Genomic DNA, 25,222 nt, shown 5'->3' with positions numbered 1-25,222 from the left:
AGTGGCCCTCTGGGAGGAGGATTGGACACCCCTGGTTTTGAACAACATGCTTATCATTTCTCTATGATATTAGGGTTAGTTTATGGTTACATTTTTTAGAAATTCAACAGATGATCACTGGCAGTGTGTAGGTTGAGAATTGCTAGTGGTAGGGATTAGAATTTAAAGGTTGGATAGTGGTTAGGGCTGAAGGTTAAGATCCAGAGTCTTGGGAATAAGAGTCAAGGTTAGAAGTAGACATTGGAGTTAAGAGTTAAACTGAATCTTACAGGTTAGGGTTAAGAATAGGAGGTAGGGCCATGAAGTAGACATTCAAGGGGGAAATTCAGTTTGATTTGGCAGATATTCTCATTTGTGTTCCTGCAGATCTACCTTCCTTCAAATTTCAGTGACTCTAGCACACCTGTTTGCAATTATCAAGTGTTCCTGAAGATCATAAACAGCTGGTTCAGGTGTAATTGATTAAGATTGTAACAAAAATTTGCAGGAGGATAGATCTCCAGAAACTGGAATGTGTAAACCTGGTTTTAGGGGTTCGGATTGGGGTTACAGCTAGGGTTAGGACGGGGGCCAACCCTGCTCCTGGAGGGACACTATCCAGTGGAGTTTAGGTTTAACTCTAGCCCTAATTAAACACACCTGAACCAGCTAATTAAGGTCTTTAAGATCGCTAGAAACTTTCCAGGACAAACTCCGCAGGAAAGTGGCTCTCCAGGAGCTGGATTGGACCCTTGGGTTAGGAATAGGCTTCAGAACTGTTGATAGGAGCACATTCTAACTGGTAAATTCAGTCACCTTGAATAATGTTCAGTGTTCCTCTGAATTACACCACATAGTTTTATTGGCTATTTATTAGACCCATTTTTCATCCTTGTTTACACGTAAAGCAAACAACAGTATGCATACAAGAATTGTACAAAACATCTGTAACAACTTTGGATCTCACTTTTCTGTAATAAAACATTGTATGTATCTTTTAAATTAAATAGTTCATGTATTCTTTGACTTCATTGAACTTTTTTTTTTATGTTTATGTGACCAAGGTCAAAAAGTTAAAGCTTTGCTTGAAATTGACTAGTTTCATTATGGTCATTAGTGTAACCGCTATTCTTGACCTTCTCCTCCATTTTTATGACACCTTCCTTGTCTGGATGTTTCTCCCATGCCTTACCAAAGTCTCCCAAATCCTAAAAGAAGCAGAGAAAGGTTCATTTTGCATCCAAAACACTCAAATCCACAGTCTAAATCAGGGGTGTCAAACTCAATTCCTGGAGGGTCGAAGCCCTGCAGGGTTTAGGTTTAACCCTAATTAAACACAACTGATCCAACTAATCAAGTCCTTCAGGCTTATTTGAAAACTACATGGTATGTGTGTTGGAACAGGGTTGGAACAAAACTCTGCAGGGCTCTGGACCTCCAGGAATTGAGTTTGACACCCCTGGTCTAAATGATGCTCTTTACCTCTTTGTCTTCACTAAAGTCTGCGTGTCTGAATCGTTCAGAGCAGAAGCAGATGACGTCCTTCATTGATTGAGTCAGTCCTGGCTTTACCTTTCCATTGGCCATTTCCATTGGCAGACAACAGAATGACAGTTTTACAATACCTTCTCAACATAAATCCTTCCTCAGTTCAACCAGACCATTTTTTGAATCAAAAACTGGTTCCTCCAGAAAGGTTAATGTTTCTGATGTCAGTGTAAAATCATTAACAGAATTGCCCATAGCAGGGGCGGACTTACCCATTAGGCAAAGGTAGGCGACTGCCTTGGGCCCCCAAAAGCCAAGGGCCCTCTAAAATGCTTTTCATATACGAGATGCGCATTAAGCGTGGACACTCGAACGGTTGCTGTTTACGGTGTTTATTACCACGACAACCATCTGCATGTCCGAATTTAACATGCTTCTTGTGTATCCTGCTTGTAGCAAATGAAAATATCATGCATCCGAAGCTGTAATTAAATATTGAGCAACAGTGCATATTACATGTTTATCATTTTAAATGCCGCTTACTCATTTATGAGAAGTACCAAAAAAGAGGACGCATATGCACTTTTTTGGTTGATATAATCCTTAGATGTGTAAATGTATAATTTCCTTTTCATTCTTTTTTTTTAGTTTCATTTAAATTTTTAGTTAAAATAAAAATAAATGTATTTTCAAGTTTAGAATTAGACAGCCTTTGGAGAGTGAATGAGCCCAGGCACATAGGCTTATGCTGGTAACTCATCAGTGGACTTTCCTCGTCAGTATATTTTTTCACACTTTTCTCATTCTCACTAATTCAAGATATTATATGAATGAATCTCTGAAGGGAATGTCTTCAGAAAAGTTTTGATGGCATTTTAATTTTATCTGATAAAGTAGCGTTTATGAGCTGAACGCTGCTTTGTTTACAGACGTTACCAGGGAAACCGCTATATTTTTGGCGTTCCAAAAGTGCCTCCTGCTGGTAGAGAATTAATGTTCATTTTCAATAATCCCGTCTGCAGTTTTTGTTTAGACCAAAAATGCACACACATAACCCCGTTTTAAATTAATATAATAATTTATATTTCTGACTCATCCCTTTTCTTAAAAATAAAATGGTTTAAAGGCTCATTTATGAGGTTTATCGTTTTAGAATTTATTGTGTTTTTGTGAAAACCTGTATCTCAAATGTAAATCTATTGCTATTTCGTGGTCTACAACATGAAAGAAAGCCATTATAACATGTACATGAAAAATGTAGAAACATTGGACACAACTATGGGGCACCAATGTGCAGCAGCCAGCATCACAACAAGAAAGAAACCTCAAGGTTGATCTAGGTAAATGTGTGCAAATATATAGGGCCCCATTCCTATATTTTGCCTGGGGCCCCCAATTCACTAAATCCACTCCTGGCCCATAGTGTTGAGCAACTTGGCTCATCTAGTCACAGTGGATGATATGGATATGATATGATATGATATGATATGATATGATATGATATGATATGGACGAAGTAACACAAATGGTATGGCTGTATATGTATTCACATAATATGCATCTTAAATAACATACAAGATAATATTAAGTTTGGAGGTAGGAATACTCAAGACGTGTCATTCATGAGTGCTCCAAAATTTTGCAACACAGAACTTTGAATTCCAAGTTATCCGAAAAGCAGATTTAGTGTGTCCCAAATCAAAATATGTTTAAAATAGTATGCCAAATGTGTGAAAATGTCATTTCAGCGCAAATTCTCAAACAGCTAAAATAATGGCTTTCAAACCTACACTCTTCCCCCATCTGCCATTGGTCAAACAAACAGATAGTCCCACCCTAAAATCATGCCATTGGTTGGGCTGATGTTGCTGTGTCAGGCAGGGGTGCATTTCCCTGTACAACAACATAACTCGCTGCTAAACTACTATAATATGATGGAGAAATTATCTAGCTAGTCGTGACTGTTTCCCTAGGCTGTAGTTAATTTGTCACATATGTTCAAACCACGTTGATTTACCAATATAGAACTGTCATTAATTATATCTCACAGTGGTGGAGTAATAACTTCTTGAGCTAATAGCAGTTGCTATTGCTATAAATAAAGAACATGTCATATCAGTACTACTTCACTATTTCGCTTTGTTTAAAGATGTTTGATTCACTTGCATTTTCCTTCATACGTCATTGGTTCCCTCTGGGAACACGAGCACATTCATACATGGACACTCTTCAAAAGTCTTCATAACTCTTTGATATATGCAGCTCTCATGAGCTTCTGTGGTATGAATAGTCCCTTCAATGAGACCAGCAGTTCTTTCCATTGTTAGACTTACAGTCTATAACTCAAAGTGTTTTGTTGCTGCCAGTGTGTGATAGGATAGAGGAGCTAATGAAATGTTGCACTCACCCGTCAGCAGTGTGATGAGTAGACCTGCTGCTACAGTGCCAATAAAGCCCACTGCACTATAGTACAGATAGGACATGGAGTACCATGAATCAGCCAGCCAGTACCTGAACACAAGACCGAGATAATTCACATCATTTTAGAATGAAAGTGCATTACTACAACCTGATTACATTGTTCTTTTTTGGAATTATATTGTATTATATTATATTATATTATATTATATTATACAAAAAAAATGAATTTATTCTTATAGATAAAAGGGACAGAAATCCTGACTGTCAGAAAATGTTATGTTTTACTTCAATTTTACATTGGTCATTTTTACTCATCTGTGATCACTTTTATAGGATTTCCATTCTTATTTTATAGGATAACTGAGTGCACTCTTGTATCCCATGAAATGGTTTGACAAACAATTTTCTTTCCACAAAAGTGGGAACTTAAGTATGTTTTAAAGTATTCTGACTCTGGAGAATGGTACAATAATATCGCACCTGTCAGAGGTGAGAGCGCTCGTGGTGAATGATGTCTGGTTGGATCCATCAGCTGTAATGTTGAAGTTACAGCCTACAGTGGTGAGTTCGAGTGGACGTGTGTTATTGCTGGGTGCTGAATAAATGAAAGCCCCCACAACGAGAGAGTGATGCCCACGATCAGACCCCCAACTGCCCCCTAAAGAGAAAGGTCACAAATCACAGAGTATGTGAACAACATTAGCATCAGTTTTTATATTTTTTCCAAGAGTTTGTCTGATCTTGAATATTATACACACTATAAGTGCACATGCAAAGTGTTATATTGGTACATATTCTTAATATTGACATTCATTGTATATCTTGCATTTTCATGTTTTCTAAAGTGGGTTCTGCAGATAAATAGAAAAAAATGCTTACAAATTAAACTGAAAATAAAAGCTTTTTGTCTTAATAGACATATAATATATAGAAAAACAGTTGTGTGTGTGTGTGTGTGTGTGTGTGTGTGTGTGTGTGTGATAGACATATAATATATAGAAAAACAGTTGTGTGTGTGTGTGTGTGTGTGTGTGTGTGTGTGTGTGTGTGTGTGTGTGTGTGATCAACAGTTCAGTAGTTAAATATCAGACCTTCAAACATGTATTTTCACAAAATGTTTTGTGTGTAAATTATATGGTTCTAGCCCTTGCTTTAATTTAGAATGCCTCATAAAATACTAATGAAGGAATTTTTCAAACACCTTTCCAACAATTACCATCTATAATATTTTAAATTATAAAATGTAAAATTAGTGGTATTTACTATTAAACATTAAATACTACATTTGATATATGAGCAAAACGTCACTTCAAAGAAATTACAGTTCAAAGATGACAACCAGTGCTAATGTCATTGGTGAATGAGATGCAAAAAAAATAAAAAATTAACAATTTAAAATTTAGTTGCAGTTATTTTGGATGTTTCTGGTACTTCAGATTGGCTATTCTTTATTCTTTAGGGTTAGCGTTTTTTTAAACCTGTAGCCCTAAGTATGAAAATTAGGCACATCACACACCATTTGTGCATTGGAGTAGACCAGAATATCGGGCATAATGGTGGCGGGTTTTGCACAAGCAAGCAATGGAACATTACATAAAGGTATTTCTAATATCTGTTGTTTTTTCATTATGTTACCTCTTAATGTGGAGCCATATGGTTCATCAACCTCCCCTTGTTAAGAAGTACACTTAATAGTATTGAATGTGCACTTATAGTATACTTTATATCTTCAAAGTACTTAAAAAAGTACTTTAAAAAAATTATATATATATATATATATATATATACAGTATATATATATATACTTTTTAATATATATATATATATATGCTTGTCACTGCATTCAGCAGTACATTTTAAACATTTTAGAATTATGGAATTGCCTACTTAAGTCTTACTTATGTGGGTTAAAAAACACTTCTAGGTTGTGGTGCACACATGCACTTTTCAGTCTTGGCTGCCCTCATTTCAGTGACGCTACCCGAGCGCCAAGGTCCCCTTCTAAGATAACGTTGGACCCTGAGTTACAGCCGAAGCATCCCTGATGCATAAAGGGTAAATAAGGGAAGGTTGTGTCCTGCTGCATCAAGACCTCCTTCCAAGAAAGCTTGTTTATGCCTCCCAACCCCTGTCCAGATCTGGTGTTGGAGCATCATGTTAATGCTGGGTTCACCACATTAGATGTGCTTGCACCCACAAAATCCATTGCTGTTATAGTTGACAGGGTAATTTTCCTTTTCCCTGCAGCGCAAGTGTCAGGCTTGGGAAGCCATACCAGGCATATCGAGTCGGGTACTGCAAACAGTAGAATGAAGTTACTCGCTTGCAGATGTGATCCAAACTTCGGTACAGGACAATGATGGACATGTTGTCCGGTCCGAAGGGCAGAGTCTGCTTGCAAAAGGCACTGTGGAAATGGTTCCACCAGCGAATAGTGAAACAGGCTTTTACAGCCGCTACTTCCTCATTCAAGAACGATGGTGGTCTCAGGTCCCTCCTCAATCTCAGACACCTAAACCGTGCCGTAATGAAATGTCTGTTCAGGATGTTAACTTTGAAGCAGATCCTCGCACAAATATGCCAAGGGAGCTGGTTTTTATTGGTGGATCTGAAGATGCTTACTTTCACATCCAGATATGCCCCCATCCCAGACCGTTCTTGAGATTCACGTTTAAGGGGGTGGCTTATCAATATACAGTCCTTCCTTCGGACTGTCTCTGGCCCCACGCACTTTTACGAAGTGCAAAAACGCAGCTCTTTCCACAGAGACAGATGGGAATCCACTTTGTGAATTACTTCGATGATTGGCTTGTGTTAGCCGGATCAGAGTAGGAACTTCTTGCTCACAGGTCGCTGCTTCTCAGCCACCTGGAGCGCCTTGGGCTCAAAATCAATTTCGCTAAGAGCTCTCTGTCTCCCAGCCAGTGGGTCAACTTATTGGGAACAGTTATCGATTTAGCCCAGATGCGGGCCTGGCTCATTTCGAAACGCTCACTGACAATTCAGCGGCTAGCGGCATCATTCACACTGGGGGATTCTCGCCCCCTCAAGGTTTTCCAGAGGATGCTCGGCATCATGTCGGCCGCCTCCTCTGTGATTTCTCTGGGCCTGCTTTACATGCAACCCCTTCAATTCTGGCTCAAAGCCTGTGCACCGTCCCATACTTGCCGCCTGGGATGCTTTTGCCTCAAGATGACCCACCACTGCATCAGAGCCATAGCCCCTTGGAAAGCCCTCGCCTATATCAGACAGGCGTTTCTTTGGGACTGACCTCCGGGAAGAAAGGTAGTCACGACAGATGCCTCCAACTCAGGTTGGGGAGCACTGTACAAGGGCAGACCGGCATTCGACTCCTGGTACAGCCAGAAGCAATGCCTGAACTTCAACTGCCTCGAGATGAGGGTGGTTTTTCTGGCCCTAAAAACCTTCCTGCCAGCCTTGTCCATTCGGACAACATGACGGTAGTAGCCTTTATAAATTCAGAGGATGAGCAGGGTCCCAATTTACTCTGCCCAGTTCGGGCCCTTAGAGTTTACGTAAATCTAGCCACTTCACGCAATCAGAGCAGCTCTTTGTATGCTTTGGAGGCTGCTCTAAAGGGCTGCCAGTCACGAAGCAGAGACTATCCCGCTGGATAGTCCAGCGGAGTTTCAGTTTGTGATATCTGTGTGGCAGCCAGCTGGTCTTTGCCGTCTACCTTCACTAGATTTTATATCCTGGATGTCCCTGCCCTTCAGGCATGGATCTTGTCAGCTTAATCTCTCTGATCCCCTTGTGAGTGGAAAAGGTCTTAGTTATGCAGACCCCAGCCTCAGAACCTGGGTCTCATTGTTAGCTCATGCTTCTTAGGAGCCCTCATTGTGGGCGCTCCAGGGCTGGGCTCACAGAGCGACTTTGTTCTGCACTTATGTATAGCATGGCACTATTGGATGCAACCCCATAGCGTTTCACGCAACGCGAGAGACCGTTTTCGAAACGGAACTCTCTGGTTACTAACGTAACCTTGGTTCAGTATTCAGAGTAAACAGGAGTTTCCCATAGCATTTCACTAAATGCTCTTTCCCGTTATCTCTTTGCTGGTCAATCTATCATTCTTTGCTGGTCAGAGTGTTTAAATTCTACAATTTCTAGATCAACTTTATACTTTATACCGATACAACTTTGCTCACATAAAGGCTGAGCTGCTTGGGTTTTGCTTTGGTTCACTCCGCCTTTTGTTTGACCTACTTCTGGCAGTTAAAAGCGTCAGACCCTTCCTGGTAAAAATCAAGAAACCCAGTGACATGTTGCGCTTTCATTTCTGCCCGTATAAAGTGGCAGAATGAACAGACAGGCTCTTTTTTTTTTCATCTTGCTGTGACTCATAATGTTGTACTGATCGGCCAAGACAAATCTCTTTCAGTGATTAAATCTGCTCTTATGTCAAATGACAGAATCAATATTCTGATGATGACTGTATCCTCTTTTAATGTCCTGAAAAGGTTTGAAAACATTGGATGTATTTACACAGTGCTTTGCTGATCCAGTTGGCTGCTCGGTTGGACAGATCTCTAAAACACTGGCTCACAAAGTCCTCATACATCACCGTGGCCAAAGCATTGATACTGGCAGCTACTGTGCTGGAAAAGAGATACAGAACATGATGTCTCCTTTTATAGGTCAGTATTGCTCAGCTAAAAAATACATGAAAAAACAGTTAAAGTAAGTTAAAAAATGTTATTATTAAGTCAATTAAAGATTTCAAAAATGAAAATTCTGTCATTATTTACTCATGGAAATTTCTTTGAAATCAAGAAATTAATAATGTAAATTATAACTGTCTGGAATCTGTTTATTCCTCATGTTGTGTTCTTGTCATTCTTTTCCCCAAAAATTCTAGTTAATGTTATCGATCAAAAATGACTGGCCTACAAAAAAAAAAGAAAAAAAAGAAGCTATTTTTGGCTATCACTACCAAATTTTGGATTCAATCTTTTTGTCAACATGTTTTCAGTTTGCACAGGTTTTGTATTTATTTTTGGAATTAATTGGTCGTAGGCCTCATTGATCTGGTCGCTTCTGTTTTTGAGTGAACATTGCCATAATTATCAATCACTCAAAAACCGAGGAGTTCAGATCAATGAGGCCTACGATCAGTCAATTAATTTCAAAAAGAAATACAAAACCTGCGCTAATTGAAAACAAGTTGACAGAAAAATTGAAAGATCTAATCCGAGATTTGGTGATAATACAGCATAATGATAGATTTACAAGCAGTTTTTAAAAGGCTGGTCATTTTTGAACAGGAGCAAAGGATTTTCAGCACAAGGGTGAAATGCTGTACACGCACAAGTCCTAGTGTCAATGGTATATATCTAAATCTAAAGTCTATAAAAAAATAAAAATTAAAATACAAAAATCTTTGTAATTAAACCTTGCATTCAGGGTAATTTACTTAGTACATTTACTTATTAAATTTAAGTAAATTAATTTTAAAATTAAACTCTATTACAACATTAATTTATATTATCACATCTATTATTGTGAGCTTTGATGTGTAAATTGAAAATCACTGAGGGACTAAATGAACCTTACCTCAGCGTTCCACTGAACGCACATGTGACAAATAAGCCTGGCAGTCCTGGAAACGCACCGAGAATTTCCATCACAAAATATGGCATGAGCTGAGATAAAAATGGATACACTAATGTTAGGTTTGAGCAACAGTAATAGCAATGCTTACCTTAGCGAGTGCCACTAATAATACTGGTAAACGAATTACTTTGAACCGCTGACAAGAGACAGGTGGATGTTTTAATGTTTGATTCCGATGACGATATTATAGAGATTTATTTCAAATAGATGTATAGGGAGTTCATCACCTGGTCTGGAGCAGAGACCAATCCAGCCGACCAGGGGTCACAGCGAGAGTAGAAAGCGTACATGATCAGACCAGATACCACAGCACAGAACAGAATTATCCACAAACCCAGCAGATTCAGATACAGAGCCCTGAGAAACAAGAAAGAGGATTTTTATTAACTGAACTGGAAAAAACAAATGAAAAACTCCATAAGAGCATTTACTTTAAGTTAAAGTATGGGTACTGTGCCGAATTTCATCTGTCTTTGCAAATCTTTATTCTGTATCATGATGTACATACATGTGTAACGGATTATAAAAATATAGGGCTGTTGATTCAAAAATGGAGGCAGATGAACATGAGATTGCTTTGACTGAGTTTAAGCAGACTAAATCACCAGAGAAAAGTCTGTCATTTTAAATTGTACGAAAGTATTGAAAAGTAAAAGTTAACTATACTTAAAGTATCTTTAATGGACAAACTTTGTAAAGCAACCTGTATATTTTACAAAGTTCTCAATGTCCTGACTAGGTAAGATGCTATTTAAGAAGACAAGCTGAAAACAATTTCCTGAAACCTGTTAACTGCAATTTCATTGGCGTTTAAAATAAAACTTTGAACTTTTGTACTTTGAAGACATCAATTATATTTTAAGGAGAAAAAAAGTGATCTTTTCTTGGAAATGTATTTGAGTAGAAATATAAAAGAGTACAACTATTCATTTCAAACAGTATTCAAGTACAATTATGCATTTGATTTGGAAGCTACAAAGTGACTTATGTTGCATTTTCAGTTCATACATTTCTTGACATATCATTTAAGTTACAAGAACACAAGTGCAAAATTTCAAAAATTAAAATACAAATTTCACCAAAGAATGCTTCATTTTATAATTAATTTCAATTGCTCAAGTACTTCACACCACTGTTAACGATGAAGCACACTGATATGCAAAATGGCCAGATAAATGTATTTGTATAAATACATAAATGTTTTTATTTAAATGATTTGGTAATTACCAAATAATATTTTTTTAATCAAAATGAGTGACCAGATTGTGAGAAACTCAGACATTTCACAAGTTCGTTCACACAGTTCGTGTTTTCTCATGAAACACATAACTTAGCCTACTAGGTATCATGGAACAATATAAAAATTACAATATTATTATATATATTGTTAATATTGCTTAAATGTATTATTATGTATTATTATTATATACACTATCATAATCATAATTGCACAATTATAGTGAAACTTGCATCAGAATTCAGCAGCACTCGCCAATGTGCAGTAAAAAGTGCAGAAAATGCCAGTGGCAAATATGGATCCCCAAAGATCAAATCCTGTCACTGATGGGGATAAAAAATAAAGAGTCGTGTTTATAGTGTGTTCTGCATGAATGACTCCTAAATTTAGAGATGACTTTTATCTACGTCACAATAACAATAGAGACAGTCTAATTTAACAAACAAAACATATACATAAGTTACATAAGTAACGTCTCAGGTTACTTATGTAACCATGGTTCCCTTTTACCTCGCTGAGGGAGCACAACCCCAGCTCTCAACGAGAGGGGGCTCGACCTGCAGCATGATTGTAAATCAGAGGGGTAAGCATACTGCAAGCTAGCCAAACACACAGCGTATCAGGGAGGCAGAGGAAGGGCCTAATTGACCTGATGCTGCTGGTTCCAGGCGCTCTGGAGATCAGCGGTTAAAAATACCACGAACGTGTAGGCGACCCCAAAGATGACATACGAGGCCCCGTATCTGTACACATCTGACGGGGCCCCGATCACTGTGACCGCAGACATGAAACTGGCGGTGAGAGAAAGGGCCACCGGCCCGCAGGACATCTGACGGCCCCCGACCAGAAACTCTTTAGATGAGGCTTTCTTTCTCTCTTTGATGGTGAAGAAGATCCCGATACCAGAGGAGACCACAAACAGAAAGGCGAACACCACATAGTCCCCAACCTGGAAGGTGCCTACTGTGTGACTTTTGTCCATCATGTCTGACACAGAATCTGATCAAACTGGTAGTTTGGCTCCAGTATCTCTAGTTCAGACACCTCACATGTGAATCATGTCAATCATTGTGTTTTTAACAGGTTAAAAATGCTTATGAGTCAAGACGTGGGGTGAGGGGTCATATTAGTCATTATATTACTCACATTTGTCCTCAAGAATTACCTTCCATGATCCAATTAAACCATACTAATAAGCAAAAACGAACATCCTATTCTTCATGCAATCCAGAATGGCAACACATTAGAAAGGTTTGAGCTGCACCCTTTACTCATTTCATTTTGGGTGTGGAAGAGCTTTTACATTTGCCAAAAACAGAACTTTTTTTTATATTAAAAACAAACCAGTAAGCCGAGCCCAGATGAGAAAAAGTAAAGCAAAGTAACATAACTAATTAATGCAATTAGTTATTTTTAGGGATTAACACAGTATTACAATGCATTACTTTTAAAAGTAATTTTCCCCAACACTGACTATATTATATAATATGAATACATAGGATATAAAGGATATGGTGTCTGTCAAAAAAAGGTGGTATATTTTACTTGTGCAAAACCTAGAATGTGGTTCATTATTACTCTCACTGATGATGATGATTAACTGGTGATGTGCTTTAGTGATGTTTGTAATACTTTGTCATCCGTAAAACTCTCTCATGTGTAGTTTACCCTGATAAGTGCTGACAAAGTGTTTTCATAGAAGGCTGTTTTTGCTTTTTAGTTGACAGATGTGATCGTTAAAAACTTGGGAAATGGAATCAAATCCATTTGCACTGATGACCATCACAAAAGTAGAAGTTTATATTATATTATATTATATTATATTATATTATATTATTATTAGGGTGCCAATAAAGTGCAACACTTTCTGACCATTTGTTAATGCCATTGTTTTTTAAAATATGATTCATAGGATGAAGTTCATGCTGATTCGTTGAACAAACTATTTTTTTAATGTACTTCATATCATTATAGTGTATATTATAATGTTAGTTGATCAATTATAAATTACGTATAATATAATCAATCAGAGTTATTGCAAAGTGATGTCCAGATATGCAAAAAGCTAAGTTTAAAAACGCTTTCAGGCTGTGTTTATGAGTGGAGAGGCGCAGCGCGGTGTAATTTGAGCGCGTAAAAGCGCGTCGGACTCAGATTACAGCCTGAGCGTCTCTTCTAGTGCGCATACTCATATGAAGGATTCCAGATGTGGACATCATCCCTGTCAGGTCAGTCAAACCTTCCGAGTGGACAGGAGATATCTAGCATGTTACCTTTCGCCCTTGGTCTGTTTTTATTGCCGCTCTGCGGTGCGGTCTACAAGGGACCTTTGCTCCCTGAAATGTCCAACGGGACTTTTCACCACTTTTTCGTCCCGGACGGTGATTACGAGGAGACCGAAGACCCGGAGAAATGTCAGATGCTCTTTAAATGGATCGACCGCAGACCGTGTCCTCTGGAGGAAGACCAGGACTCGGTCATACGAGAGGATTTCATCATCATTAAACAACAGATAGAAGACGCAGCGCGCGTTCTGGAGAGCCTCGGGAAGAGCATTTCCTACGACCTGGACGGCGAGGACAGTTATGGGAAATACCTGAAGAAGGAGATCGTGCAAATCAACGAGGCTTTTACAAACGTAGAGAAATCTCTTCTGGAGCTGGAGACGAAATTCAAGCAAAGCCAGGATACCGAGCAAAAAGAGGAGAATGAGTTCACCAATAACTTTATCAACCCCATGTATAATGTGAGGGACACTCTACAGGAAACTCTGGACATCTCGTCTGGACTCAAGGATAAACATGAACTCATCTCTCTGATCATTCGGAGTCATGGATCCAGGTTAAGCCGGCTTAAAAATGACTACCTGAATGTTTAGAGTCACAGACATTCTGGACAGACTACAGTCCAAGTTGGATTGTTATTCTGAAGTGTGTTAAACGTTGGATCTCCAAAATTTCCCAAAGCATGTAACTCTTTGGTGGTTTTGAGTACTAAAGGCTCATTCACTCTTAAAAATAAAGAGCAGAGAACCAGGATTTTCATAGAGTATATATATATATATATATATATATATATATATATATTTGGAGATTTACATTTTTTTTATTGAGGCTTCATTATGCGTTCATAAGTCTATTGGTTTCTAATTTTTGTCTCTGGACATTGTATGCAAACATGATGTTAAGAATGTGTATGCCTTTTTTGATCGCATAGATAGTTGCATAAATAAATTGTTATAGCCACCAGTGAAAGAAATTGGCATTTTATTTACTGTAAAAAATAAAATGTAAAAATTGATCCAAGTCAGAAATATGATTTAATAAGATTTAGTTAACCTGATTATAAACAAGCTTCATTTTAAATGCAAGATCAGGTAGAAATAGCACATTGAGCACCAACTGTGGTTTCACTTCTTAGGCACTCTCAGACTGAATACCTTACACAGATTTTTTTTATGTCAAAATCTGTTATTCCTGTAATCAGTCTGCAGTAGACTGGTCTTTTTCAGCTGTCTGTGTACTGCTGACATTCATTTTGGATGATTGAGGTTTGAGGAAGCTGGAAGGGTGGTGGTTAAACAAGCTGGTTGAGATTTGGCATTTCCTGTGCCTTTAGAACAGAACGTCTCTTTCTCTTTCTGCCATGTGGAAGAATAATCAAACTCTGCAGCAATATACAAAGAAACACAATCTACCATTCCTACTGCCAACTCCACCAGAATGCTGGGATATTTGCTGGTGAACAGTTTTAAGGTTGAACTGTAGACCATCCATTAACATAAGTCATTACTCATGATCAAAATTACGCTGAAGCATACAGCATATTATAAACCACACATTCATAAGCTAAAATATTGTACCAAAAGCACTGTGCTGTTGCTGCATGTTAATTTCTAACCAGAACAACGAAGTACTTATATATGTTTTCTACCCACAGTCCCCTGGGCTGGAACTGTTTTCTTTTTCTTCCTCACATTCAGTTTTATTCTTGCTGGAGGTTAAAGCTCAAGGAAAGAATGTCTTTACTAATGGTTTTGTGTTACCAGATCTGAGCCTGTTCAGTAACATCTCATATGGATCCAGTTTCAGTGGTTTTGTGGCAAAAAGAGGAATAAACAACAAAAGCAAAAAAAAAAAAATCTAGATTTTTTTCTTGATGTTTATCTTAAGTAAGATACTAAAGGAAGCTGTCAATATGGAAGGAATATCTGTCAACCATGACCATATAGTTGGAGTTTGATTGATGTATTGGTTTTGTTAGATTTCCAGTGAACATCCTTAGAGTTTAAAATAAAAAGATATCATATTCTCATCTCAGCTTTCATGTGCCAACTGCTATAAATTACATTGGAAGTGTGTGTGTGTGTGTGTGTGTGTGTGTGTGTACTCCCTAGTATTCCCTATACATAATGTCTGCACAAGGATAGTAATACCAGTAAATTTTATCCTTGTGGGTACTTTTTTTTTTTTTTAGGTCCCCGTGAGGAAATAAGCTTATACATCATAAAGAATGAAGGGTTTTGAAAATCAAATGAATGCAGAAAGTTTTGTGTGAGGGGTAGGTTTAGGGTAAGAGGATAGAAAAACAGTTTTATTTTGTGACGAATGTGAATTTATTTTATGATTGAATATGTATTGAATTTCTGCACATGCATCATTCCATCATTTCCCTGGGTAATGGTTTTGTCTGTCTTTTCTTGTTTTCATTTATGTTAATCGACTTTACTTTGAAATGGAAAATTCCTATCTTTTTCTCTTGTCTCTGTTCATAGATCCTTCCCCAGACGTAGCAGCTGCATCTGAAATTGCATACTGTCAGTGTGCTTTCACTGTCATTCGAAGACTTGCTTTGTATATGTTCATCATCTATGTTCCATAAAGTAGACATGCTAATCCCTATCATTTACAAATAGGACAACCCTTCGCCTGTGTGAAAATAGTATGCCTAATTTTAGGAATACTGCCTATTTGGATGTACTGCTTATAGTGATTTTGCCTAGTATAGGTAAATTCAGAAGCGTTCTAGGCCCACTGATCAAGTCACGGCTGCCGCAGTTTCTGACCAACTCTCAGCCAGCCCCAGGTTTCCTGTCTCGGTTGAGCCTGAGACTTCTCATGTCTCCAATCATGTCACAGTTCAGATAATGATACATGGGGCAATGTTGCCAAGCGATGTTCTTTGGGCACTTTCCCTCTGAGAATGGGCAACAAATTTCTATCTGGAAACTTTAGATCGGTCGTGGACCCTGTGTCTCACCTGGTTGTCTGTTGACGGCTACATTGCCCAGCAACATTGCTCAAAAAGTTGACCTGTAGGGCTGGATTGCCGACAAGGGACATAATATGTGATCCCAGAATAACATAGGTTTCATAGACAATTGGACGAGTTTTTGGGGCAGACCTGACCTGTTGAAAAGAAATGGTCTTCATCTCTCCAGGGGTGGTGCCACTCTTCTCTCTAGAAATATGGCACATAGTCTTAGAGTTTGTACTTGACTAACTGGGGCCCAGGTCAGGAAGCAGACAGACTGGCTAAACCGACCGTCTGCTAGCCGCGTCACGTCACAGAAATCAGTTAATTCTCAACACATACAGATTCTTTCACCTAGATATCATACTATAGAGACTGTGTCTGTGAAAATACAAAAAAAACATCCAAAACTGGCTACTGTACTGTATTGTACTGGCTACTGTGATTTTAATATCCATGTTGATAATAAAAAAAGATGCATTGGGATCAGCATTTATAGACATTCTGAACTCAATTGGGGTTAGACAACACGTATCAGGGCTTACTCCTTGTCATAATCATACTTTAGATTTAATACTGTTGCATGGAATTGATGTTAATGGTGTTGAAATTCTGCAGCAGAGTGATGATATCTCGGATCATTATCCAGTCTTCATATAGCTAAAGCTACAAATTCAACTCCTTCTTACAAAGACTGCTTTGTAAATAATCTTCCTGACTTGTCTCAATTCCTCAGCATATCCAATAGCTCAGGAAAACTTGACGGTGTAACAGAAACTATTGACTCCCTCTATTCTAGCACTTTAGATACGGTTGCTTCTTTACACTTAAAGAAGATTAAGGAAAACAGTCCGACACTGTGGTATAATGAGCACATTCGTGCCTTAAAGAGAGCAGCCCGGAGAATGGAGCACAGCTGGAAGACAACAAAACTAGAGGTATTTCGTATTGCATGGCAGGAAAATAATTCTACTTATAGAAAAGCTCTAAAAACCGCTAGATCTGCTTAGTTTTCGTCTCTCTTAGAAGAAAACACAACCCCAGACATTTATTCAAAACAGTGGCTAAATTAACGAAAAATAAAGCATCAACAGATGCAGACATTCCCCAACAGCACAGCAGTAATGACTTTATGAACTTCTTTACTTCCAAGATCGATACTATTAGAGATAAAATTCTTACCATGTAGCCGTCAGCCACGTATCGCATCAGATAGTGCACTATAGATACCCTGAGGAACAATTCCACTCATTCTCTGCTATAGGACAGGAAGAATTGTACAACACAGAATTTTTAATTATTGGACCAAAAACCTCCGCATGTAATAACCTAGAACACTGTCTAACACTTAATGGCTGCTCTGTTAATTCCTCGCCATCAGTTAGGAACCTAGGTGTGCTATTTGATAGCAATCTTTCCTTTGAAGACCATGGGTCCTATTTTAACAATCTAAACACATGGTCTAAAGCGCACGGCGCAATTGCGCTTAGGGCGTGTCCGAATCCACTTTTGCTAGTTTAAGGATGGGATAAATGGTCGGTGCGCCCAGAGCATGATTTAAAAGGGTAGTCCCTATTCTCTTAATGAGTAATGGGTGTTTTGGGCATAACATGCCATAAACCAATCAGAGTCTCATCTCCCATCTCCTTTAAAAGCCAGTTGCGCTCGCGCCATGGCGGGTTCGAAATGGTCTTCATCTCTCCAGGGGTGGTGCCACTCTTCTCTCTAGAAATATGGCACATAGTCTTAGAGTTTGTACTTGACTAACTGGGGCCCAGGTCAGGAAGCAGACAGACTGGCTAAACCGACCGTCTGCTAGCCGCGTCACGTCACAGAAATCAGTTAATTCTCAACACATACAGATTCTTTCACCTAGATATCATACTATAGAGACTGTGTCTGTGAAAATACAAAAAAAACATCCAAAACTGGCTACTGTACTGTATTGTACTGGCTACTGTGATTTTAATATCCATGTTGATAATAAAAAAAGATGCATTGGGATCAGCATTTATAGACATTCTGAACTCAATTGGGGTTAGACAACACGTATCAGGGCTTACTCCTTGTCATAATCATACTTTAGATTTAATACTGTTGCATGGAATTGATGTTAATGGTGTTGAAATTCTGCAGCAGAGTGATGATATCTCGGATCATTATCTAGTCTCGTGTATACTCCATATAGCTAAAGCTGCAAATTCAACTCCTTGTTACAAATATGAACCATCACTTCTACCACAAAAGATTGCTTTGTAAATAATCTTCCTGACTTGTCTCAATTCCTCAGCATATCCAATAGCTCAGGAAAACTTGACGGTGTAACAGAAACTATTGACTCCCTCTATTCTAGCACTTTAGATACGGTTGCTTCTTTACACTTAAAGAAGATTAAGGAAAACAGTCCGACACTGTGGTATAATGAGCACATTCGTGCCTTAAAGAGAGCAGCCCGGAGAATGGAGCACAGCTGGAAGACAACAAAACTAGAGGTATTTCGTATTGCATGGCAGGAAAATAATTCTACTTATAGAAAAGCTCTAAAAACCGCTAGATCTGCTTAGTTTTCGTCTCTCTTAGAAGAAAACACAACCCCAGACATTTATTCAAAACAGTGGCTAAATTAACGAAAAATAAAGCATCAACAGATGCAGACATACCCCAACAGCACAGCAGTAATGACTTTATGAACTTCTTTACTTCCAAGATCGATACTATTAGAGATAAAATTCTTACCATGTAGCCGTCAGCCACGTATCGCATCAGATAGTGCACTATAGATACCCTGAGGAACAATTCCACTCATTCTCTGCTATAGGACAGGAAGAATTGTACAACACAGAATTTTTAATTATTGGACCAAAAACCTCCGCATGTAATAACCTAGAACACTGTCTAACACTTAATGGCTGCTCTGTTAATTCCTCGCCATCAGTTAGGAACCTAGGTGTGCTATTTGATAGCAATCTTTCCTTTGAAGACCATGGGTCCTATTTTAACAATCTAAACACATGGTCTAAAGCGCACGGCGCAATTGCGCTTAGGGCGTGTCCGAATCCACTTTTGCTAGTTTAAGGATGGGATAAATGGTCGGTGCGCCCAGAGCATGATTTAAAAGGGTAGTCCCTATTCTCTTAATGAGTAATGGGTGTTTTGGGCATAACATGCCATAAACCAATCAGAGTCTCATCTCCCATCTCCTTTAAAAGCCAGTTGCGCTCGCGCCATGGCGGGTTCGCTATTTACATGGCGGAATTTAATTTTTCATTTTTAAAAATGTTTGTCGCCAGATTTTAGACCAGGTTTTTGTTGGTCAATGGCGCAGTCTATTTCAGTTGACCATATCAACTAGATGAGCCCCAGAGACAGATCCCTTGTGAAGACCTCATCACCTCGACGACCATCGGCGCAAGACCACAAGAACCAGACAAGTCCACTGCACAATCTGACCTGTGCTGCATCCTGGAATTAAACCACGCCATGCTGGTTTCGTCTGACCAGAGGAGAACTGGCCCTCCGACTTTTCTTGGGTTTCTCCCAAGGTTTTTTCTCCATTTCTGTCACCGATGGAGTTTTGGTTCCTTGCCACTGTCTTTGGCTTGCTTAGTTGGGGACGCTTGACTGATTCCACAGACACTATTGGAAGAAAGCTGAACTCGATGATGACATCACTGAATCATCAATGAATTGACTTTAGCTGAAAAATGACTGTTATTGTTGCCTCATTGACAAACTATTTTCCTGTTTGACACTGTAAAGCTGCTTTGACCCAATCAATATTGTATAAAGCTCTATACAAATAAAGGTGACTTGACTTGACTTGTTGCCAATCTGTTGAGTAGTGTGCACACAACAGCAACTAGATGGAACCCCAGACAGTCAGCGTGAGAAGAGCAGACAGCTTTGAAAACCGTGCAGTGTGAACCTTGCATAAGATAATGAACCCTGTATTCAAAATACAGTAGGAACAATACCTCATATTCAGAAGTAAGTAAGCAGTGGACAATTTGCTATCCCATAAGACCACAAATGTTGCGTTATCAGATTAAAGAAGATGCGCAAGACTGAGTTATTGGTTGGAAAACACGTAGTTCAAAGAATAATGCCAACATGTTGGATGTAGTATGTCTGTGAAGGTATTTATATGACACATATGCAAGGTCCACCCAACTGGCCCAACAATGGAATCCAATGGTGTGGTAACATCAGCCTCCACATGATCTACAAGTCATAATGATTTCAGGAGAATTTAGGAAAAAAATCAAATATAACATTTTATTTGTCAGGTAAAAATGTTTAATGCCAATAACAAAATTAAACAATTAGAAGCCAATTCAGAAGAAAAAATGCAATTTTGAATCACATTGTAGCCACATGGCAATTCAATGCTCTTGTACATGGATTACTGTAGCTATATGGGAAAAAGCCAAGTGTTTTCCAAATAGGAGACAAACATAGGAAATGTAACTTGAAATTGCTGAACTATTCCAGTATTACAGTTATTCCAATTTTACACAAGACGCATAGTCTAGAATGCATAGCATAAACAACCTATTACCTAAGTATTTCAAACAACACTTACAGCAAAGCGATCATGTTAAAGAATAAACGTAGCTAGTCTATATGCACATGTAGTAGCACAAACAACTATAAAGTGTGTTCTATGAACACAATGTGTTTAACACAATTACACATTTGAAAATAAAAAGAAATGCATACCTGACAGCAGAGAAACACACAACAGCATGCGAGAGCTCTAGTGCAGAGCTCCAGACTCACACACACAGTCTGGGGTTTTTCTGGTTACAGAATCCCAAATTAATTAATGTCTTGCCACTTTCCTTATATATCCAGACCAGAACAAATAAGTCTTCAAATCAGTTGTAAAAACATAAAAGACATTTTGGTTTGTCAGGATCCCATGACCCAAGGGTCACACCTGGCTGGAGAAGGGAAAACATTCTTACAGACCCTGAGGGAGACCCACCCATCAGCAATAGAACTGAATTCTCATGCATGGCATCTATTTTGTGCGAGTTCCTGAAGTTTGGTTTCATGGGGAGATCATTTTGGGTCGTACACATAAATACCAACAAAATGTTCAATTGAATTCAACACATGCTTTTTAAATTCAGCCCAGGTGTTTCTAGTTGAACTCATTATTTTTGTATAAATACCCTCATGAAGTATTTCCCTTGTCTGCTGTCGAACACAGAATGTTGCCTACAACAAGTTTATTAAGTTTATGAAAGGTTTTGTCAAAGTTTGTGCATGTCAGGTTTTCCGTAAAGCCATGGTTTGGGTTCTTGATAGTGTATTTTGTTTGTAATTGTTACGTTCTCACTCAGTAAGTCTACACTTTTTCAATTAACATTACAATTTATCGTTTGTCAGGAGCTCTAGCTACACCGTTTTGTTTTAAATGATCTCACTCATTTTGTGCATGTAATAATTAATATTGTGTGTATAGATTTGGCTATGTGAGGGCTGAAATGTGCTCAAAATGGTGAAACGTTGAAAATATCCAATTGATGTGGTTCTCACTATTTGAAATGTTCACATGTCAGCCAAATCTTGTTCTACTATAAATCTAATGATGTCAGCGGGTTTTTGTGAGGGGTAGCTTTAGTATATAGTAACTATCATTAGCTCCCAAAGCCCGTGTGTGAGTGTGTCTTCCTGGAATCTGCCCTCAGTAAACAAACAGCAGCTGGTGCTCATCACAGCACCCCCACACCTACTACACACACACTTACTCACAATGCTTACACACACTGTGTCAACACAGAACCGCTTCAGCCATTTCTAGCTAAACTGTTAAGTGTGTTTCTTTTTCTTTCATAATCTTCATCTGTCATTATCATATAAACAACGCATCTGCGTAGTGTTTAGTGCTGAGCGCTTAAGTTACTCTAATATTGTGTTTTGATAGGGATTGAACATTTTATATTCCCCCAGTTTCTGCTGGAGAGAAATGTCAGACAGCTTAATATAAAGCACCAGAATAGAAACTACAAGAGAAGAAGTGTTCAGGTTCATATTGAGATCTTGCTGATTGTGGTAAAATTTTAGCACAGTTTGAGACGTTGTGGAGATTTCTTCTGATTACTGGTTTTTATTCTGAGCAAAGATCTCAGAAGCAATTAAGATCTTAAAGAAATCTCATTTGTGACATTTCTTTGCTGTGGGGAAGTATATAATTAAAGAGCTGAAAAAGAGAGAGCGGTCTGAAGTCTGGCATGCTGAGAGAGATTTGATCCTGATCACCTTCTTCCTTTGTGTGTCTCACCTCAGAGTCCCTTTTACCCCAGTGGGACCCGAGTCCAAACACAAGCCTTCCCCATCCGGCCCTGTCTGATCCAGCCTCCAGCCACTCTGCACACCAGCTCCAAACCACAACCACTGTAGCTTCATTATCCAGGTTATGGATAATGAAACTTTTTTTTTTTTTAATGTGAAGTTAAGTGCAATTTTATGAGCGGCAATGCTCACTGGAGAAAGTTTCTTAATGTGTAAATTTCTTCAGTGTGTGGCACTGCACGTTTATGCTGACATGAACGATACCTCAAATCGTCTATATATATATATATATATATACATACATACATACATCATTAGGTATTTTATTTTACCATTAATGACTGTTAATGCATTCAACAGCAACAGTTTTGCAGTATTTATAAAAGCACTCTAAAATACTGCTGAATTTAACTGAAATTAACTGCAATTAATATACAATTAAGTGTCTGAAAACATTACATTCAGTTTGCATTCAAGTTTTTTTTTTTTTCTTTTAAAGTAGATTATTTCTGTTATAATTATGATTTTAAATATATGCTAAAATGTAGAGACCAGAAGCTTGAGAATGGGCTCTTTTGACTTGGGCCTGTGAGAAACACCTTAGCAACCACTTAGAGTACCCTAGTAACCATCTAGCAACACCCTAGCAACCACCCAGATCAACATAGTGTCATGGCAGTGACTTTTGCATTGGCAAGCACCGCTCACATTTTCTTCACAAAATGTTGAGTCTGGATTAGAGGAAAAACAGAGAACAAATCAGAAACAGGAGGCAATGACTAAACAAATACTTTAATGAGATTTTACTTGTGCTGTCAGTCTTGAGTTTTCAAGTGCTTTCAGTCTTATTCAGTTTTGAGTATCAGTGGACTTTTTGGGATCCAGCTGGTTTTTCACACTTGAAATTGTCAGGGTCATTCTTAACCCTGAGTAAACATAATCCTGGGTTCTTTTGTTCCATATTTCACCAAATTGCATACATTATCCTGGATTAGTAAGTAATCCATGTTAGTCAGCTTCTGAAATTTTACTGTATGCCCTCGTAACTTTTGTATCTTTATTATTTGCATATCAAGTTAATAACAGTGATTGGACAAAAACAGGTCATAGCAAGCACACAATCTGTTTTAATAACAAAGCACACAACTATTAAACAAGGTAAGCTAAGGTAGTCTGAAAGCTAAGCTAGTCATTTTGGTCAAATGGCTGCAAAAATAACATAAAAAAAGAGTAATAAAGCATTCCTCAAATATTGTTTAGTTTAAGATGACACGGGCCACAGTCAAAAACCTTTTACTCATTTTTGTTGGAAAAGACAACAAAAAAGTACAATATTTATGGAAAGCTGCAGAAAACTGCTGAACTAAGAGTTTCTCGCATTGGTACCAAGTTAGATTGTCAGCCATCTGTGCAAACACATGGATGTGGATTCTCTCTTGTTTCTGTTTCAGATTCAGCATACGGAGAAAGCGAGATGCTGTGTTAGCAAAGCATGCTTGTGTTTTACTGAAACCGATATTCACATCCTGACCTGAAAAAAACACTTATAAGCATTCACAACTCTGTCACTGAATCAATGGAAATCTCCTAATTGTTCTGATTTTCCTAAATAATATGGTCATTTAGTGACGTTTCTGATGCAAAAAAATGGATATGGAGAGTTGATTTGGAAAATCTGAATGTTTACCACAGTAAAAGGACAGATCTACCCTACATAGGCGTGAGCTGTGACTCACAGACGTGAGCAAGACACAGCCATGACAAATGATTTTCTCAGACAACATTTTCCACAGTGTATTCATGCACTACTAGAATAAAGGAGACTTTTGTGTATTGGTTAGTATGAAGCATTTAAAATGGTTCTAATATATATTCACTATATGTAGAAGTAAAATAAACAGTTTCATTATTATATTAAAATAAATACTGAGGTTCAAAAGTCCTGGATGACATTGAAAATCTGAGATTCTAAATTAAATCTAGGCTTGTAAAAAATGTAAAAAAAAAATTGAATATATATTAGGGCTGTCATCGTTAAGGCGTTAACGCATGCGATTGATTTTACAATCCTTAACGCGTTAAAATAATTTAATGCAATTAACGCAAAATTACTGAAGCACAATTTCTATTCTAACCCTTTAACCCAATTTTGCTTCTCTGCTTGCGATTAGATCATTTTAAGCCGCTAAACTCCAGGAAAGTTCAGTCCAATGATCCAGTAAGCGAATGCATTCAAGCAATCCATCCAAAACAGAGCTAATATAAAGGAAACCAGGCTGATTACATCAGAGATTGCAGAGAGAACAGAGACTCGCGTTGCGTTTTCAGTGAATTAATCATTCCAGTGTGTTTCGCTTTTAAACACGAGCTCTGTCATATTCTGTGATTGTCTCTGAAGAGCTCGAGTCCTCGCGTCACACGCGATACAGCAGTGGGATGTGTTGACAATCCGTTCAGTCTGTACTTCACACAGCGCTGTACTTCACAGGTCTGTGTGAAGTACAGACTGAACGGATTGTCAACACATCCCACTGCTGTATGGCCAGATGAGATGCGACTGGATAACCAGTCTCGCTTCTCAAGTTTTGATGGATGAAGACTGCAACCAAGGTAAAGACGATTGCGGTGGCGTACAGGAGTCGTACAGTAAGCACGTGTGAGTCCATTATAATAATGCGTGTATGAGTGACGCACTGATCACACATTGTATTTATGCACAGACACAGACATTTCTGTATATTCACGTTGTTTCCACACACATTCACAATAATGTTTTGATTTGTCATGTGTATGTTGCTGTGTTTAGTTATTCTGAATGGATCCATGTACGGTATTAGATAAATGCAGTCAGCAGGCGGTTGGTTTACGGGTTTTTGGCATCTCCATGTGGTCCTGTTCGGTATCGCAACT

General features: G+C 38.3%; 2 protein-coding genes across 2 annotated transcripts; one reads left to right on the top strand and one right to left on the bottom strand.

Moving 5' to 3' along the window:
* Nucleotides 1–1,052: 1,052 nt before the first annotated feature.
* Nucleotides 1,053–11,744, bottom strand: LOC107695917 (sodium-coupled monocarboxylate transporter 2). The gene is given in 9 exon segments (XM_016496029.1): nt 1,053–1,187; nt 1,462–1,551; nt 3,855–3,978; nt 4,369–4,501; nt 4,504–4,546; nt 8,402–8,507; nt 9,463–9,551; nt 9,750–9,879; nt 11,491–11,744. Coding segments are annotated over 9 exon segments (1,104 nt in total).
* A 1,211-nt stretch (nt 11,745–12,955) lies between these two features.
* LOC107695924 (fin bud initiation factor homolog) lies at nt 12,956–13,799 on the top strand. The gene has a single exon (XM_016496034.1). It carries the CDS (start codon nt 12,966–12,968, stop codon nt 13,635–13,637), a length of 672 nt encoding a protein of 223 aa, XP_016351520.1. The 5' UTR covers nt 12,956–12,965; the 3' UTR covers nt 13,638–13,799.
* Nucleotides 13,800–25,222: the final 11,423 nt, after the last annotated feature.

The sequence above is a fragment of the Sinocyclocheilus anshuiensis genome, unplaced genomic scaffold, assembly GCF_001515605.1.
Source record: "Sinocyclocheilus anshuiensis isolate Anshui unplaced genomic scaffold, SAMN03320099.WGS_v1.1 scaffold626, whole genome shotgun sequence".
Taxonomy (NCBI): Eukaryota; Metazoa; Chordata; class Actinopteri; order Cypriniformes; family Cyprinidae; genus Sinocyclocheilus; species Sinocyclocheilus anshuiensis.
Note: the sequence above shows the minus strand (reverse complement) of the source record. Positions and strands in the feature narration are given on the sequence as shown.

What these genes read in the sequence shown, in the direction of transcription:
- LOC107695924 (XM_016496034.1), top strand. Translation starts at nt 12,966, where the DNA reads ATGTGGACATCATCCCTGTCAGGTCAGTCAAACCTTCCGAGTGGACAG.